The sequence below is a fragment of the Peromyscus maniculatus genome, chromosome 9 (assembly GCF_049852395.1).
Source record: "Peromyscus maniculatus bairdii isolate BWxNUB_F1_BW_parent chromosome 9, HU_Pman_BW_mat_3.1, whole genome shotgun sequence".
Taxonomy (NCBI): Eukaryota; Metazoa; Chordata; class Mammalia; order Rodentia; family Cricetidae; genus Peromyscus; species Peromyscus maniculatus.
The window spans coordinates 77,905,373-77,920,653 of NC_134860.1; the positions used below are offsets into that span (position 1 = coordinate 77,905,373).

At 49.8% G+C, this 15,281-nt stretch overlaps 1 protein-coding gene across 2 annotated transcripts; it reads right to left on the reverse strand.

Moving 5' to 3' along the window:
* Window positions 1-4,858: 4,858 nt before the first annotated feature.
* Pcdh8 (protocadherin 8) lies at window positions 4,859-9,412 on the reverse strand. Of its 2 annotated transcripts, none has more exons than XM_006989541.4 (3): window positions 6,877-9,412; window positions 6,200-6,407; window positions 4,859-5,827 (listed from the first exon to the last, which is right to left on the reverse strand). In XM_006989541.4, exons 1-3 carry the CDS (start codon window positions 9,208-9,210, stop codon window positions 5,451-5,453), a joined length of 2,919 nt encoding a protein of 972 aa, XP_006989603.1. In that variant the 5' UTR covers window positions 9,211-9,412; the 3' UTR covers window positions 4,859-5,450. The 2 variants fall into 2 exon arrangements, with proteins under 2 accessions (XP_006989603.1, XP_006989602.1); XM_006989540.4 differs by having other exon boundaries at window positions 6,586-9,412.
* Between the last annotated feature and the right edge of the window lie 5,869 nt (window positions 9,413-15,281).

A 15,281-nucleotide genomic window follows, 5' to 3' on the forward strand; every position in this document is an offset into this window, starting at 1 on the left:
TGTCCTTGTCAATTTCCTAGGTCAGTCGTTCTCAGCCTTCCTAATGATTCAACCCTTTAATACAGTATCTGATGTTGTAACTCCCAACTATAAAATTATTTTCATTGCTACTTTCTAACTGTAATTTTGCTACTGTTATGAATTGTAATGTAAATATATGATATGTAGGATATCTGATGTGTAACTCCTATGAAAGGGTTGTTTGACTCCAGGGGGTCACAACCCACAGGTTGAGAACCACTGTTCTGGTTGAGTTGACAGTGAATATTAATTATCACACACTAGAAGCAGTTAGTCTACTTGGGAAGGAATCACAGTAACCATTAATGAAGGAATGAGGAGAGTGGAGCTGGGTGTCCTTAAAAATCCAGTAGAGGTAGGCAACTGGAGACCCTAGGGCGGGGGACTTCTAGAACAGAGCTCAAAACGTGCTTCTTCCAAGGCATGGGGAGGCTTTGGGCATTTCTGCCAATTCCCTCCCTCATTGGCTGAGATTTATAAGCTTGAAGTCTCCAGTGTGTTCACGCTGCTCTGTGCACAGATTGGACAAACTCCAGGTGGGGTCTGAAGCCCTGGGTATTTCTTAAGCTGCAGTGATGAGCGTTTAAGATAGACACTGTCAAGGGGCAACTGGAAGAGACTACAGTGTCTGAGATGGACTCAGACATCGGCAGAAAGGATATGGGTAGGTCACTGTATCTTTCACAGTTGAGGGAAAGGATAATTAAATAATATTTGGAAGGTAGAACCTACAGGTTTTGATGAAAGATTTGTTATTAGGGTCAACAAGATGGTTTAGTAGATAAAGGTACTTGGCACTAAGCCTATAATCTTAATTTAATTCCCAGGACCAACATGATGGAAAGTGAGAACTAACTCTTGCAAGTTGTCCTCCAATATCCACAAAACAAATAAATATAAATAAATAAGTATAATTAAAGCAACAAAGATGGGATGTTAGGAGTAAGAAATGGGGGATACTACTACTTCTAGGTGAATAGCTACACACAATAATGTCTGCTGAGAGAGGAAGAATCAGTCTTTTCCAGGGATCAGCCCCCTGTTAGGCTTTTCAATCCCAAGTAGTCCTCCCTAAACACATATATGTAGGAGCAACACTAGTTGGATTCAGCGGGTTGTATTTATATATGCATATATATGTATATGTATATACACACACATATATATAAATAAAACAAACACAGCAGAAGGGAAGAAGAAGTCATCGATTTGAAAGGGAGCGTGGGGGATACAGGAGAAATTAGAGTGGGGGGAGAGTGGGATGGAAATGATGTAAATATGGTACCCATGTATAAAATTCTCCAAAAAAAATTGAATAAAAAGGAATAAAAAAAGGGTATTAAAACAATGTTTATATTTTTGAGTTTGCATTTCCATTTACTGAGCTTTAAACTATTGCCATGGGGGTAGTTGGGGGTTAATTGTAGCAGAGCAGAAGAGATGATTCTCATTTGGACATGCTGAGTCGGAGATGTCTGCAGTACAGTCAAGCGTCAGCAAATGGGTTAGCAAATGGCATTTTCCTCTCTCCATGTTAAACAATTCAGGTTTCAATTTGAAATTTTTAAAAGAGGTTTCGTGGAGCAAGTCCCAATTCTGATAATGAATGAGGCTTCCCTCTCCATCCCCCCCACACTCACTGAAAGAGTGCATGTAACATGGGGGTTTAAGTGATGACTGTGAAAATAGCTTGGTGTTTGTTACTATCTGCTGCTCACTTAGTTGTTCTTGATCCTGTTGGTGAGTTCTATTGCAGTTTGTTCTCCTGTGAGGAAAGGGAACAATACACACTCGTTGAGTTACTGCATCGGTATGGAAAATCAGGGCAACATTTTGAGGTCTCTTCTGAGTTGTTGCAGAGCCCAGGAGTCCATTGAGTATTGTCGTACCCTGCTTTAGTTTGCTTTCAAAACTTACTGCACTCCAATTATACTGTTGTTGCTGAGTTCAGTACTAAAGCGAATGTGCTTGCTTTCTGAAATGGAATTTTTAGATGATAAGAGCTTATATTTGCCAAGTGTAATAAGCCAGATAGTTAGCTAATTATAGCATGGAACTCATCCTGATTATATATATTTTTCCTCTCCATAGGCATATATCTTTGCATTTGGAGACACGCATCCTGTTTTTGCTCTATTTCAGAATGCATTTTTCAATAGATGTTGAAACCACTTACATTTTAATTTTCTGAAGTGGTTTCTTTGATGGTTATTTTATTATAGGAAGAAGTTTAAGACACCCAAGCCAATGGAGCCAGAGACAAAGATATGAAAGAGGTAGAGTCTGGTTTGGCTTTCTTTCACGGTGACCTTCTCCTTCCCCAAGGGCCATCCCCTGTCTCAGTGCTCGCTGCCAAGGTGCAGTGAGCTCCCACCTCCAGAGAGATAGTTCTGTCAGAGTCACAGACCTGAGAGGCTTGTGAGTTCGCCTGTGGCATTTGCTTCAGTCATATTTGTCTGTGAACCATTGGCTGTGTAGGGGGCTCTGGTCTACTTGGTGAAAATGGAAGAGGTGGAGAGCAAAATGAGGTCACAGCAAGGCCAGATGCCCTGAGTCTACTTCTACCCTTGTGGGGTGGAGTGGGTGGAGACTCGGTCCAGAGGAAACAGCCAAGAGGAAGTAGGGCAGTATGTGGTGGGACATCATTCTAGACCAGGCATTTTTCTGAGTGTTCTGCACATATATTATTTCATTTAACTGAATAAGACAATACATTTTCTTTAAAATATAATCAAGAGTAGACATGTCTAGAGGCAAGTTCTGAAGAAAGCATTCCTCATGCTGGCCCTTGGAAGGGATTCCCTTCCTTTTTTTATGTAAATAATTTTAAGGAGTGATTTGTGTGTTTACTTTGTAAAAACACTGTCTTTTCTCAAAGAGAGACTATTATAATAAAATTAGAGGTTTTGAATCTCAAATTTTTGGGGAAATGAAATAGCTTGCACATTTCAAAACAAAATAATATTTCTATCATTTTATTTTGAAAATTTAAAAGTTACACTTGTTGGTTTATTTGTGTGTTGGGGGCACACACATGTGCTAAGGTGTATGTATGGATGTCAGACAAACAAGGAGGTCAGAACTTACAGGAGTCAGTTCTCTTCATCATATTAGATGGGGATGAGGATCGAACCTAGGTTGTTCAAGTCTTGGCAGCAAGCACTGTTGCCTGCTGAACCATCTTGCCGGCCTTCATTGTTTTTATTTGGAAGGCTCCAGCTAGCAAATACACAGAGACAGCATGCTTTTAGAGTCTTCTGCTCTACATTTGAAGGGACTGACTCAAGAAATGCTCCACTTGCTATGGGATAGCTCCCTAAGGATCTGTCTTCTACAGCTGCGTTTTCCTGGCTTGGGAGATAAGGTTGGTAACCGACAAACATTTGGTGTTTGCTTTTGGACCCCGAGGACTGGGCAGCCAGCTTGTCAGGCTCATGTGCAGTTTGGTTGCTTGGAGAAACCACTAAACTTTGCACAGGCCTTTGGTGGTGAAGCACCTGACCTGCTGTTCAGCTTAGAGCCACCACTGGCTTCAATTATGACTTCCACAGGCAGCTTTGAGGGATCCTCTATTCATTACAGCGACTCACTCTGTAATTAGTAATAAAGGAACACAGGCACTTACAAACACAAAGGGCTAAACAGTAATCAAGCGGTAAAGGCAAGACATTGGGCTTTTCCTCCTCTGTTTCTTTCAAGTTTGTTTCTTTCTACAAACTTCTTTCATTCCTTCCTTTAATGAGTAACCTGGGTTTGATTCTCATCCTGGACTCTTATGATGTATCTATGGTGATCATGCTTTGTATAACTTGCTTATCCCTCAGTACTTATTTGCAAAGTAGAGTTAACCGTAGTTCCTGTGGCATGGAGGTAGTTGGAGAATTCACTTCACACAGAACACGCTGTGAAGAGCTTTGCATATAGAAAAGCTTCCTCAGTAAATGCCAACTCTCATTATTATCTTCATTTCAATTTCAAATGAAATTGCGCAGAAGACATAGGCATAGATGGTTTAATGTCATTTTATCTTTTGCATTTTGGAGGCAAGGTCTTATGTAGCCCAGGCTGGCCTTCAACTCCTAGTCCTTCTGCCTCCATTTCCCAAGTCCTGGGATAAAAGTGCCACCAGGCCTGACTTAATGGCTGTCTTAAACCTTCCAAGGCACCCTACCCACTCTGTCATGCACCCATGCCTCCACTGATAATTAACGGTAGCATTTTATCAGTCTCGTTTCATACAGTTCCACGGTTTTTCTGTTGAATATGTTAAAGCAAATCCTGGGCATTGTGTCATTTCTTCCACAATATGTATTTCCCCTTCCCTTTTTTCTGCAGTGCAGGGGAATCCAACCCAGAGCAAGCACTCCAGCACTGCACCATGTCTCCAGCCCACTGTGCATCCTTTTGATACTACCACCTGAAGAAGCAGTTTGGATCTTCTTCAACTCAAGGCCAGCTCCTAAAGGAGTGACTGGGCTCTGCTAAAACCTCTACAAATGTTTGCTTAATTAGTGGATGAGCAACACAAATTTAGCTTTTCTTCCCTCTTTGGTAAACGCTCAACAGATATTTGTTGAAGGGGTAAACGAGGCCAGGAACTTCACATAGTAGCAGATGCATGTGGAGTCATAAATATTTTCTACAAAGTCAACAAATGTTCTTAGTTGTTGGGCAAAATTTTGCAATACCCCAAATCCCACAGGCTCAGCATCACCAGAAGCCCTAACAATGCCTGAATAATTAGCTCTTGAAAGGAGGTTTAATTCTGGTACTGAAATTATTTGTGAATGTCTGACTTCAGGCAACTCCATGAAAAGCAATTAGCAGATTCTTCAAATACATGACAAATCCTTTATTACTGTGCTTATAAGTGACACGGCTTACAGAGAACCAAATGTAATTAAATAACATCAACTTGAAATCTACCACAGACTCAAGATCTACAAGTTGTTAGACTTGGCAAGGCAAAAACTTCTCAAACATTAGGTTGTTTCTGGTGAAAGGTAAAATTCCATTAAGCAATTCCAACATGTTTTGTTTTTTTGTCTTACAGACAATCCTTTGGCAGTAACTTCCACTTAGCTTTTATTATATAAAAATATAACAAAATTTCAGTATATATACAAACATTACATTACACAATGTACAGGTTAAAAACACTAAGAAAATGGCAAGCCACAAGTGAAATTAAAGTAAATAGCATGATAAGAAAAATTAAATACTGCACACATTTCATAAAAATTACATTAACTACATTTTTTTTTGTTTGCAAATACCAAACAGTACCAATGTGATTGGAAATAGCTTCCAACAACTTCATTTTAAGGCACATCTTGCATATTTATATATACAACACTGAAACCGGTCAATAACTTAGGGACGTCTCAGGGTGACCTGTATATGTGTGTGTGAAGACATGCAGCATAAGATTACACATTTTCATTGGCTCCCTTCTTTGGGGACACGTATCTGCCACCAGGAGGGGACTCATAGAGGGGGACTCCAATCTCCTGCAGGTCTGGGAGCCTCCCTGGACGGGGCGGGGAGAGCAAAGTGACAGTCCTGTCATAGTCCCTATGCAGAACTTTCTCGTAGACGCTCTGCAGCCCCACTGTCTTGGGCAGCTGGGCTTGGTAGTAATTGTCCCTGCGCAGAGGATCCCGGGGCAGGGATGTGCTCTTACAGAAGGTTGACATCTGGGCTGGGGGGTGAGGAGGCGGGTGTGCATTGGGCCCGGAGCAGGACGGGCTCCAGCAGCGATCAGAATGGCCCAGAATTTTGCACTCAGCAGTGCACGCCCACAGTCCTGGAAAAGAGAAAGAATTTCCTGAGGTTAGTACACATTACGCCTCCACCTGCAGAATGCCAGCCAGGGTCAGGGCAGCTGAAGAGGAAGGTGCGTTTAAGAACCGAAAGGCACATACTTGCTATAAAGATAACTTTATGTAATGCAAAGCTTTTGTTGGGAGGAAAACAGCAACAACAACACGAAGAAAAAAAAAGCAGAATACCCTGCATCCATGGCTAGCATCACATCTAACAGGATGGGGGTCCGGCTGGGGTTGGAGTATTGAAGAGAGGGATGAGGGAGAGGGGGTGGGAACAGAGGTTTGGAGCAGGCAAGCAGCTGGGAAGGGAAGGTGGACCGCTGGCTTGGGCTGGGGAGAAGCATCCTCACCACTCTGCATGTGGTTGATGAGGTCCTTTTTCAAAGCATCCCCGCTGATGTCGGAGTCACTGTCATTGAAATCACTGTCTCCTTTCCCGCTGTCTTTGCCGCTGAACTTCTCAGCTTCTCGGCCAGAGATGGTGTTGAATGAATGGCCCTTCCAAACCGCCACAGGGGGCGCAGGCTCCTTCCCGAAGCCAGGAGAGGCACCGTAGGGCTGCAGCGGGGAATGGGGTAGGGGGGAGAAGGTGTGAGGGTTGGACAAGACACAAAAAGAGCAAGTGCGACAGGTTAAGCGTCTCCCTGAGAGAGCCCACCCTTACCCCTCCTGTCTCCCTTCTCCCAGCCTGTCCGCGGAGCACGGAGGGGGGCGCCCAGCCGAAGGAAGGCCTCACCTCGGCGTGCGCGCCTCGGAGCCGCTGCTGCCCCTCGAAGTGACAGGCGCTTTCCCCAGTGGCGCTGCCGCCCTCCGAGCCCGGCACTTCGGCCGCGGCGACCGCGGGCGGGGGCGCGTCGGCCGCGGGGCTGCCAAAGGGCGCTTTGCCGCTGCCAGGGAAGGTGAGCACGTCGAACATGTTGGGCCTGGGCCCAGCTCCCCGGGCGGTCTCCTCCGGGGAGCCAGGGGCCGAGGCTCCGCCGCCCGCCGCCCCGGGCCGCTCTTCCCGGAGGGCCCCCCCTTTGCGCACCTCCTTCTTGCGGCGGTTGCAGGTGGTGGCGATGGCGATGATGGCGGCAAGCAGCAGCGTGCAGCTCCCGGCTAACACGATGATGACGATCAGCGGCGTGTCCCACTGCAGCGAAGGCCCCGACGGCGCGAGTCGAGAGCCAGGTGGCCGGGAGTGCTCTGGGTTCCCGGCACTGGCAGGCGCAGCTGGCCCGCCGCCCGCGGTTACCACGAAGCTGACGGTTGCTGTCGTGGTGAGAGGGGGGCGGCCGCCATCGGATATGACCAGCAGGGCCCTGAACACGCGGCCGGGAGGCTCCTGTGAGAGGTCTCCGGTGAGCACGATCTCCCCCGTGCGGCGGCCTATGGAGAAGGCCTCGCGCGGCTCCTGCTGCAGCAGATCGAAGGCCAATTCCCCGTTGGCGCCTTCATCCGCATCCCGGGCCTGGATGCGCGCCACAGCTGTGTCCTTAGCAGTCCGTCCAGGCACGGCTACTTCTAGGGAGCCATTGGCCGGCGCCGGGTGCACGAGGACCGGAGAGTGGTCGTTCTGGTCCAGCACCCGCACTTGCACCAGAGCGTTGCTGGAAAGCTGAGGGGATCCGCCGTCGCTGGCCTGGATGCGCACGTCGAGCTGGCGCAGCGTCTCATAGTCAAAGCTACGCAGAGCGTAGATGGCCCCGGTAGCCGGGTCTACTGAGACATACGTAGACACGGCTTCCCCAGAGCGACCCACTTCGGCCTCTACCAGCCTGTAGGTGACCTGACCGTTGCGGCCCAGGTCCGGGTCGCGGGCGGCCACTGTGGCCAGATAGGCACCTGGGGGGTTGTTTTCACGGACTGATACCTCGTAGACTGGCTTGGTGAAGAGCGGCGCGTTGTCGTTCTCGTCACCCACGCGCACGGTGTAGGGCCTCACGGTGCGCAGAGGGGGCGCGCCACGGTCCTCGGCCACCAGCGTCAGGTTGTACTCGGCGATGCGCTCCCGGTCCAAAGACGCCGCGGTGACCACCAGGTAGCTGCCCGCGTAGGCCGGCTGCAGCCGAAAGTGCTCGTGCCCGTAGAGGGCGCAGCGTACCTGCCCGTTTGCGCCCGAGTCCCTGTCCGAGGTGCTGACCAGCGCCACCAGGCTCTCGCGGGCCGCCCCCTCTGGCACCAGCGAGGTGGCGCCGGCTTCCTGGGTCCCGGGCCCCGCCGACGAGGCCGTGTCCGCTCCTCCGAGTGCGGCGGCGGCAGCGGCGGCGGCGAAGGGCGAGGCGCCTGGAGCCCCCGGGGCGGCCAGAGGGGTGATAGAAATATCGGGAGCGTTGTCGTTGACGTCTCGGATGCGCACGATGACCTTGCAGGTGGCTGTCCGGGGCCCCGGGCCTCGGTCTTGAGCCCGTACGTCTAGCTCGTACGTGTCCTGGCGCTCGTAGTCCACCTGCCCGGCCAAGGTGAGGCGGCCAGAGCGCGGGTCGAGCCGGAAGAGGTGGCGGGCTTCGGGAGGGGTGCGGGCGCCGAAGGTGAACACCACGTCGCCATTGGGACCCTCGTCGGGGTCCGCAGCGTCCAGGTCCAGCAGCAGCGATCCCACAGGTGCGTCCTCGGCCAATTCCACCTCGGCCACGGCACCCTGAGGGAAGGCCGGGCTGTGGTCATTGGCATCTAGCACGCGCACGCTGAGTGCTGCTGTGGCGGAACGTGGCGGTCGCCCTCCGTCCTGAGCCACCAGCTCCAGGCTGTAGGAAGCCTGACTCTCGCGGTCCAGCTCCTGTAGCAGCACCAGGTCTGCACACTGGGCACCATCCGCGCGCGTCTGTAGCTCCACGCGGAAGGGGCTGTGAGGCTCGGCCAGGCGTACACTCTGCAGCCCGTTAGCACCCACGTCCTCGTCCACAGGCACCTCCAGGGGGATGCGCGTGCCTACGGGAGCACTCTCTGAGACCTCCACCGGGATCTGGGCTCGGGGAAAGCGGGGCGCGTGGTCGTTTATATCCCTCACCTCCACCTCCACGTGCACCAGTCGGAACTGCTCCTGCGAGAAGCTGACCACATCGAAGGCCAGCACACACTGTGGGGCCTGGCCGCACAGACGCTCACGGTCCAGGCCCGCGTCCCCGACGGTCAGCTGCCCGTCGCCCTCGCGCACCCGGAGCAGAGAGCTGTTGAATTGCTTCATCAGGCGGAAGCTTGTGTCTCCAGACACTTTCATGTGCAGGTCCTCTGCAAGGGTCCCGATGACCGTGCCGGGGGCATCCTCTTCGAAGGTGCTGTATCGGACTGTCTTGCTCTGGGCCACCGAGAGCACCCAGCAGAGACTAAAGAGCTGCAAGGGGAAAAGGCAAGGGCTGCCCCAGCGCTTCACAGGACTCATGCCGCCGAGCCCCAGGTGCTGTTCCGAAAGGCTAAGCTAGAGTCCTCTCCGGTTTGCAGATCCGGAGCGTGAGTCTCAGGCTCCCGGGACCGCGCTCTTTGCGAGCCCTGTGTGGGTGAAGTCTGCGAGCTGCAGCTCCGGCTCCGGCTCCGGCTGGCTCGGCGGACGCGCGGACCCGCCCCACTCGGCGCCTCCGCCTCCTTTCCCGGGGCTGGAGCTGCGCCGCCGCGCGCCGCCTCCGCCTTTATAGCTGCCGATATGCAAATCTCCGAAACGGGGCGGCCAATGGCCGCTTAAGCCACAGCGCCGCTCCTCCGCCAACCACTGACAATCCTTTTAATGTGGAAAGGCTTAGAGGAGAAAACAAGAAAGGAAAATGAGGAAATCTTTCCTTTGTTTTAAAAACTCCTGCTTCCATTTTCGGTTAGTATCTTGCTTGTAGATAAGTTAGCAGGATGGTTTTGGTAATTGGGCGCCCGGCCCTCTCACTGCTTTGCCAGCCGCTCGCGCTAAGCGCCGGACAAGCTGGGTTTCTCTTCAGAAGCTCCGGACCTCACATCCTACCCCCTCCGCCCCTTTATTTTGCATCTGGGAAGGCTTCCACACTTGCTTTGCGGAGTGAGGCTCTGCTCGCCTTCCCTCCCAGCTTCCCACGGTGCCGGGAATAGCCTGTAGACGAAGAAGCCTGAAAGATAGAGCAAAAATTGATTTTATTCAAATTTGTGTATGCAATTGTGTTTTGCTCGCGTGAGCCCTGGTGCCACTTGCCTTTCAGAAAAGAGCGCTACGATACATGTTAGTATGCATGTCACTGTTCAAATGGCTTTCTTAAGCCCTAGGTGCTAGCAGGCAAGGAAAAAAAAAAGTTCCAAATAGGATTTAGCATAAGCTTGAGGAGATTTGGAAAGGTTTCAAAGATCAGACTGAATCAAAGGCTTATGAAGCCCTCGTTAGTAGTGAAAATAGAATGGCGTGGCAGGCGATCCCATTGGAGGCCCCAATGTCTGTATTATTTCACTGTGACAAGCCAAGGGGAGAGAAAGTTGAACAGTTTCCACGGCGGAGTTGGGCTAACTTGAGTATAATGAGCAAACGCCACATGTATCCATTATGCCCCTCTATTCATCCTCAATCACTGCCATAACTCTCGGGCTAAACGGTGATGGGCACTGAATTCCACACAATACCAGGTTCGTACTAAAGTGCATTTAGAGACCTTTTCCTCCTGATGCCTTGTTCCGCCTATTTAGAGGATTTTCTTTCTGTTCTAATAGGGCCTCTCTGGGAGCAGCACTCGTCCTGTTCCAGCAGAACAAAATCACAGCAGGCTGTGGAAACCTGGGGTAACTGAACCATCTGCCTACGAAAGGGTGGAACTTCAAGAGTACCCACTCCCCCGCCCTGGGTGGGTCCTCGAGCTGCCTTCACAGGTATCCTCCCCCTCCTCCAGTCGCTGAAGGGCGGGGAGCTGTGCCAACCTGGAACAAGACTGATGCTTATTGAGTCTCACCGGAGGGCTCCATTGAGCAGGCAATGTAAATACAAAGTCAGGAGGAAGGGTTGCAGCAGACACCAGTCACACACTGAAGAAAGAAAGAAGGCGATGAATTTGGGAAACAGGTTTCATTTGGCCAGCGCTCTTCTGACTCTGGATCTTGGTCCTTCTGTAAGGACCTTTTCCAGTCTCTTCCCTTCAGACTCATTTGGAGTGTTTTCAGAAGAGGAGTAGGGGTTTGCCTGGAGCAGGGGAGCCCCTGGGAGCTGGGTCTGGATGGCAGTGGGGTGAACCAGACAGAGGGATGTTTGGAATCGCTTGGGACCAGGAGACGCCATCTTAGCCATCAGTAAAGAAAAGCCTTTATGAGGTTGAGGTGGAGGAGGTGGGGAGTTTGGGGCTTCCTTCATCTCCCCCATCACCTTCCAGTCCTGACACTTACAGGCAGTGAGGCCAGATGTCTGCAGCCACTCGGGGACACGAGGAGGGCAAAACTCCTACAGGACCCTAATTTTCTAATTTTCCCCTCTACTTCCCAAGTGCCATTTTAGACTTTGGCTCTCACCCTGCTCTTGTTCAAGAGATAGTCCTCGGGTGGAGAGACATATATTCAAAATAATCCTCAGTCTTCTTTTGAACCCGAGAACACCCTGATCTGGGCCCACACGTGACCTTTGGCTCTTCCAAGCTCACTCCAGCTCTTTCATCACGGTCTTACGCAGACCCAGACCGGAGGAACATGTTCAGAACCCTGGTGATGGACAGCAGCCTTTGTGCTTCCGCGGCTGGGATAACCCGGGAACTCGGTGTCTCAGGCACAAGCGCTGCCCAGTCCAGAATGCCGCGGCCTGGGCATGGGAGGGGCCATCAGGTGGGAGTCGATCTTGATTCTGTAATCAGACACTGAGATTCCAGGTTGGACCGCGGGAGCTCAGAGGGATGCTAAGTCTGTACCGTGTCCCGTGCACTTCCGTCACCTTTTTTTTTTTTTTTCTTTCTTTCTCCTCAAAGGCTGAAGTGAAGTATTTGGAAGGAGCAAAAGGGCAGAGAAGGCAAGCTAGAAGCCCAGTTGGGGAGATTAGCCCTTGGTTCAGAGACTATTGTCTGCTACCCGGGCCTTGGCAGCTCAGGAGTGGCAGCCGCGGAGGCAGGGGGAAGCCAGGAGTGGATCGTGGGGCTGAGGCAGGGCTGCTGCGAGCACCGTGCGGCCCTAGCGCAAGGGCCTGGCGGGGCTGGAGGTCCAGGTGTGAAGGCACGCGAGCAGGGAGCTCCCGCTGGCCGCCCGCACTCGCCGAAGAATGGACACACGATTTAAAGCAGCGCCTCGGCGGATACTGCCACTCCCCGCGGAAGAGAAATGCCCAGGGGGCGAGGGCTGGAGGAAAGTCGGGGAGGGCTGACATCGGAGGGAGGGGGGGAGCCCACCGCGGATCCACCCACAAAAGCTGCCCTGATCGCCTGGTTATCATGCCAAAAGGTCTCAAAGGAGCCCCTTTCTTTCGGTTTTAGCAACTTCGCCCGCAACTGTCTCGCAATCCTGAGAACAAACACGGCTCCACAATGGCCGAGTTTTCTCGGGATGCAAATGTCGCCGGCTCGGCGGAGCTGGGTTTCTGTAACCGCGCCTAATGCCGGCATTGTGAGGCTCGCGTGCAGACCTCGGGATTGACACAGGCATCACGTGACGGATTAGGGCTCGAGGAAAGTTTTCAAAGCGGTGACAATGGGGGGCTCAGCCTGATCCGCTATCTCCTACAGTTTAGAGGGAAAGAAAATCAGGATATATTCTCCTACGTAATAGGATTATCTTTTCCATTCTAAGTTCTGTACGGCATGTAATTTATTTTTAATTAGGATTATATCTGCCAGGAAAGGGAACTCGACTTGGCTGGAAAGTGTTAATTCTAAGGGTAGGTAGAGAGAGGGGCTATTTTCTAACATTTTATCTTACACAGCAACAACAGCAACAAAACCCAGGGCCCATGTTTTTTTTCTCCCCACAAGCTCACTCCATTGACTAAATCTCCCATGGAAATGTGCAACTAGTGTTTGCCATAAAGAAGAGATGAAACCACCTTTTGTGAAAATCTCTTAGAATTCCAGAATCTCTGAGTTTTACATGGATTGATGTGTGGAAATGCAACAGAGCTCTTTTGTACACTACAAATGCTTGTTCTCACGTCTCATGCTGTCAATGCCACTATAATGAATTTTTTATTTTATTTATTTTTTTCAAGACAGGGTTTCTTTGTGTAACAGTCCTGGCTGTCCTGGAACTAGTTTTGTAGACCAGTCTGACCTTGAACTCACAGAGATTCACCTACCTCTGCCTCCCAAGTGCTGGGGTAAAAGGCGTGTGCTACTACTGCCTGGCTATAATGAGTTTTTAAACTTCATACTAAACCAAAGAACGGCATTCTCCATAACATGATTACATCTCAGCAGTCAAACAATGGGAGAGTTTAGGGTGATGGTTACTGCTGTTTAAAAGGTGATTTTGGACTAATCCCAATGCCAGATGCTCCCAAACGCTGGACCACTTCCAGGTCTTGGCCACCCCATCCTTCTCTGTTCTTTGTGTGGTGAAAAACTCTGGGGGATGCACTTTACCTGGCAGGAAGTAGCACCTGGTCTTTGTCATAGGCTACTATGCCTGGGCTCCAATCCCATCATTGAGAGACCACTGATATGTTGTGTGACCCTGGGCACACTACCTGATCTCTTTGTGTCTCAGTCTCACCATCTACGAAAAAGGGCATAATAATGGAACCTGCTAAGGCTGTCTTGAGAACCGTGTAAGGTGATACACTGTTGGGTGGCTAGGAACTCGTGTTATTTCCCTTCAAATCACAGGGGGGGGGGGGGCGGAGATATCACAGACTATGCAACAGTCGCTCTTACAGGTGAGGAATTTGTTCAGCAAAGAAGAAGGAAAAGGAGAAAGAGGGAAGAAAGAAAGGGAAGAAAGACATGTATTTCTGATCTGCTTCCTATTCTCTGGAAATAATAGATTATAGTGGTGCATAGACTGTTAAAGGAGAAGAAGATCTTGTGAGAATTTGAGCAGCTTTCCTGCCCTCTTGTTATCTGAGAGTCCTCTCTAGTTGAAATCAGACTGTAACTACAAGTATCAGTAGACCTTTTCCCTACCTAGATCCACAAAAGCCATCATATTTGAACCGAGATGCAGGCAGGTATTTGATGAGCAGCAACCCCTGGTTCCTGAGGAGTCAGAGACTTTCCTTTCTGGGATGCTACAGAACAGTGGGCAATCTCCTGTGAAAAATTCTTGGTCCTGTGCTTCCTCTTGGCATTGACCTGCTGGAGCTGCCATAATAAAACACTGCCCACCAAGTGGCTTAAACAACAGAAATGGACTTTCTCATGCTTCTGGAGGCAAAAAGTCTATGATCTCCCTTCTTGGCTTGTAGATGGCTGTCTTTTCACATGACCTCATGTGGTCTTCTCTCTGTGTGCATGAGCAGTCCCTGGTAATTTAAATATTCTCTTTAGAGGTCCTGTCTCTAAACATAGTCACATTTTGTGGCACTTCAGCGTTGACCTCTCAGTGTGTGAATTTGCAGGTGATGAAGTCAGTCCATTACATCCTCCTCGTCTTCTACTAAGTCTCAGACTCTGTGACATGTGCTATGAGAAGAGAAATTAAACTAACAACCTAGTGCAATATAAATAAATGGCTGAGAGAAGCAAGTAGAGAAATTTCTTATCTACAATTTCAAACAGGTTATCAAGGTCAATGTGCTGGCTAGTTTTTAATGTCAGCTTGACACAAGCTAGAATCATCTGATAAGGAAAGAGCTTCATGAGGAAATGCCTCTATAAGATGGGGCTCTAGGCAAGCCTGTAGATCATTTTCTTAACTAGTGATTGAAGTGGGAGGGCCCATCTTACTGTGGGTAGTGCCCACCTCTAGGATGGTGGTCCTATATGAAAGCAGGCTGAGCAAGTCACAAGGTACAAGCTGAACTCCTCTGTAGCCTCTGCATCAGCTCCTACCTCCAGGCTTCTGCTCTGGCTTTCTTAGATGATGAACTAACATGGAAGTGTAAGTGAAACAAACTTCTTTCTCCTCAAGCTGCTTTTGCTCATGTTTTATTACAGCAATAGAAAAAAAAATCCAACTAAGACAATCAATATCAAAAAGCAACAGATTAAGCTGGGTGGTGGTGTTGCAAGCCTTTAATCCCAGCAGAGGCAGAACCAGGAGGATCTCTTTGAGTTTGAGGCCAGCCTGGTCTACAGAGCGAGACCCAGGACAGGCACCAAAACTACACAGAGAAATCCTGGCTCTGCCCCCCCCCCCAAAAAAAATACACACCTTAGACATGATGTGATGAAAAGGGTCCTTCATGTCTGTGGTCTCCCTTAGAACTAGATAAACCTAGTCTAGTCACGAGAAGCATATTGCACAAACCCCAAATGAAGGATAGTCTACAAAAACTGATCAATATTCCTCAAGACTATCAAGGTCATCAAAGAGAAGGAGAATCTGAGAATCTAAGAGGTGCCTAAAGAGACAAATGTAGGAAGCAATGTAGCTTCCTGGAACGGAGAA

Coding starts and splice junctions, on each gene's coding strand:
- Pcdh8 (XM_006989540.4), bottom strand. CDS start 9,210: ATGAGTCCTGTGAAGCGCTGGGGCAGCCCTTGCCTTTTCCCCTTGCAG. Junction 6,408..6,585: donor TCCGAGGCGCGCACGCCGAG/GTGAGGCCTTCC, acceptor TCCCCGCTGCAG/CCCTACGGTGCCTCTCCTGG. Junction 5,828..6,199: donor CATCAACCACATGCAGAGTG/GTGAGGATGCTT, acceptor TCTCTTTTCCAG/GACTGTGGGCGTGCACTGCT.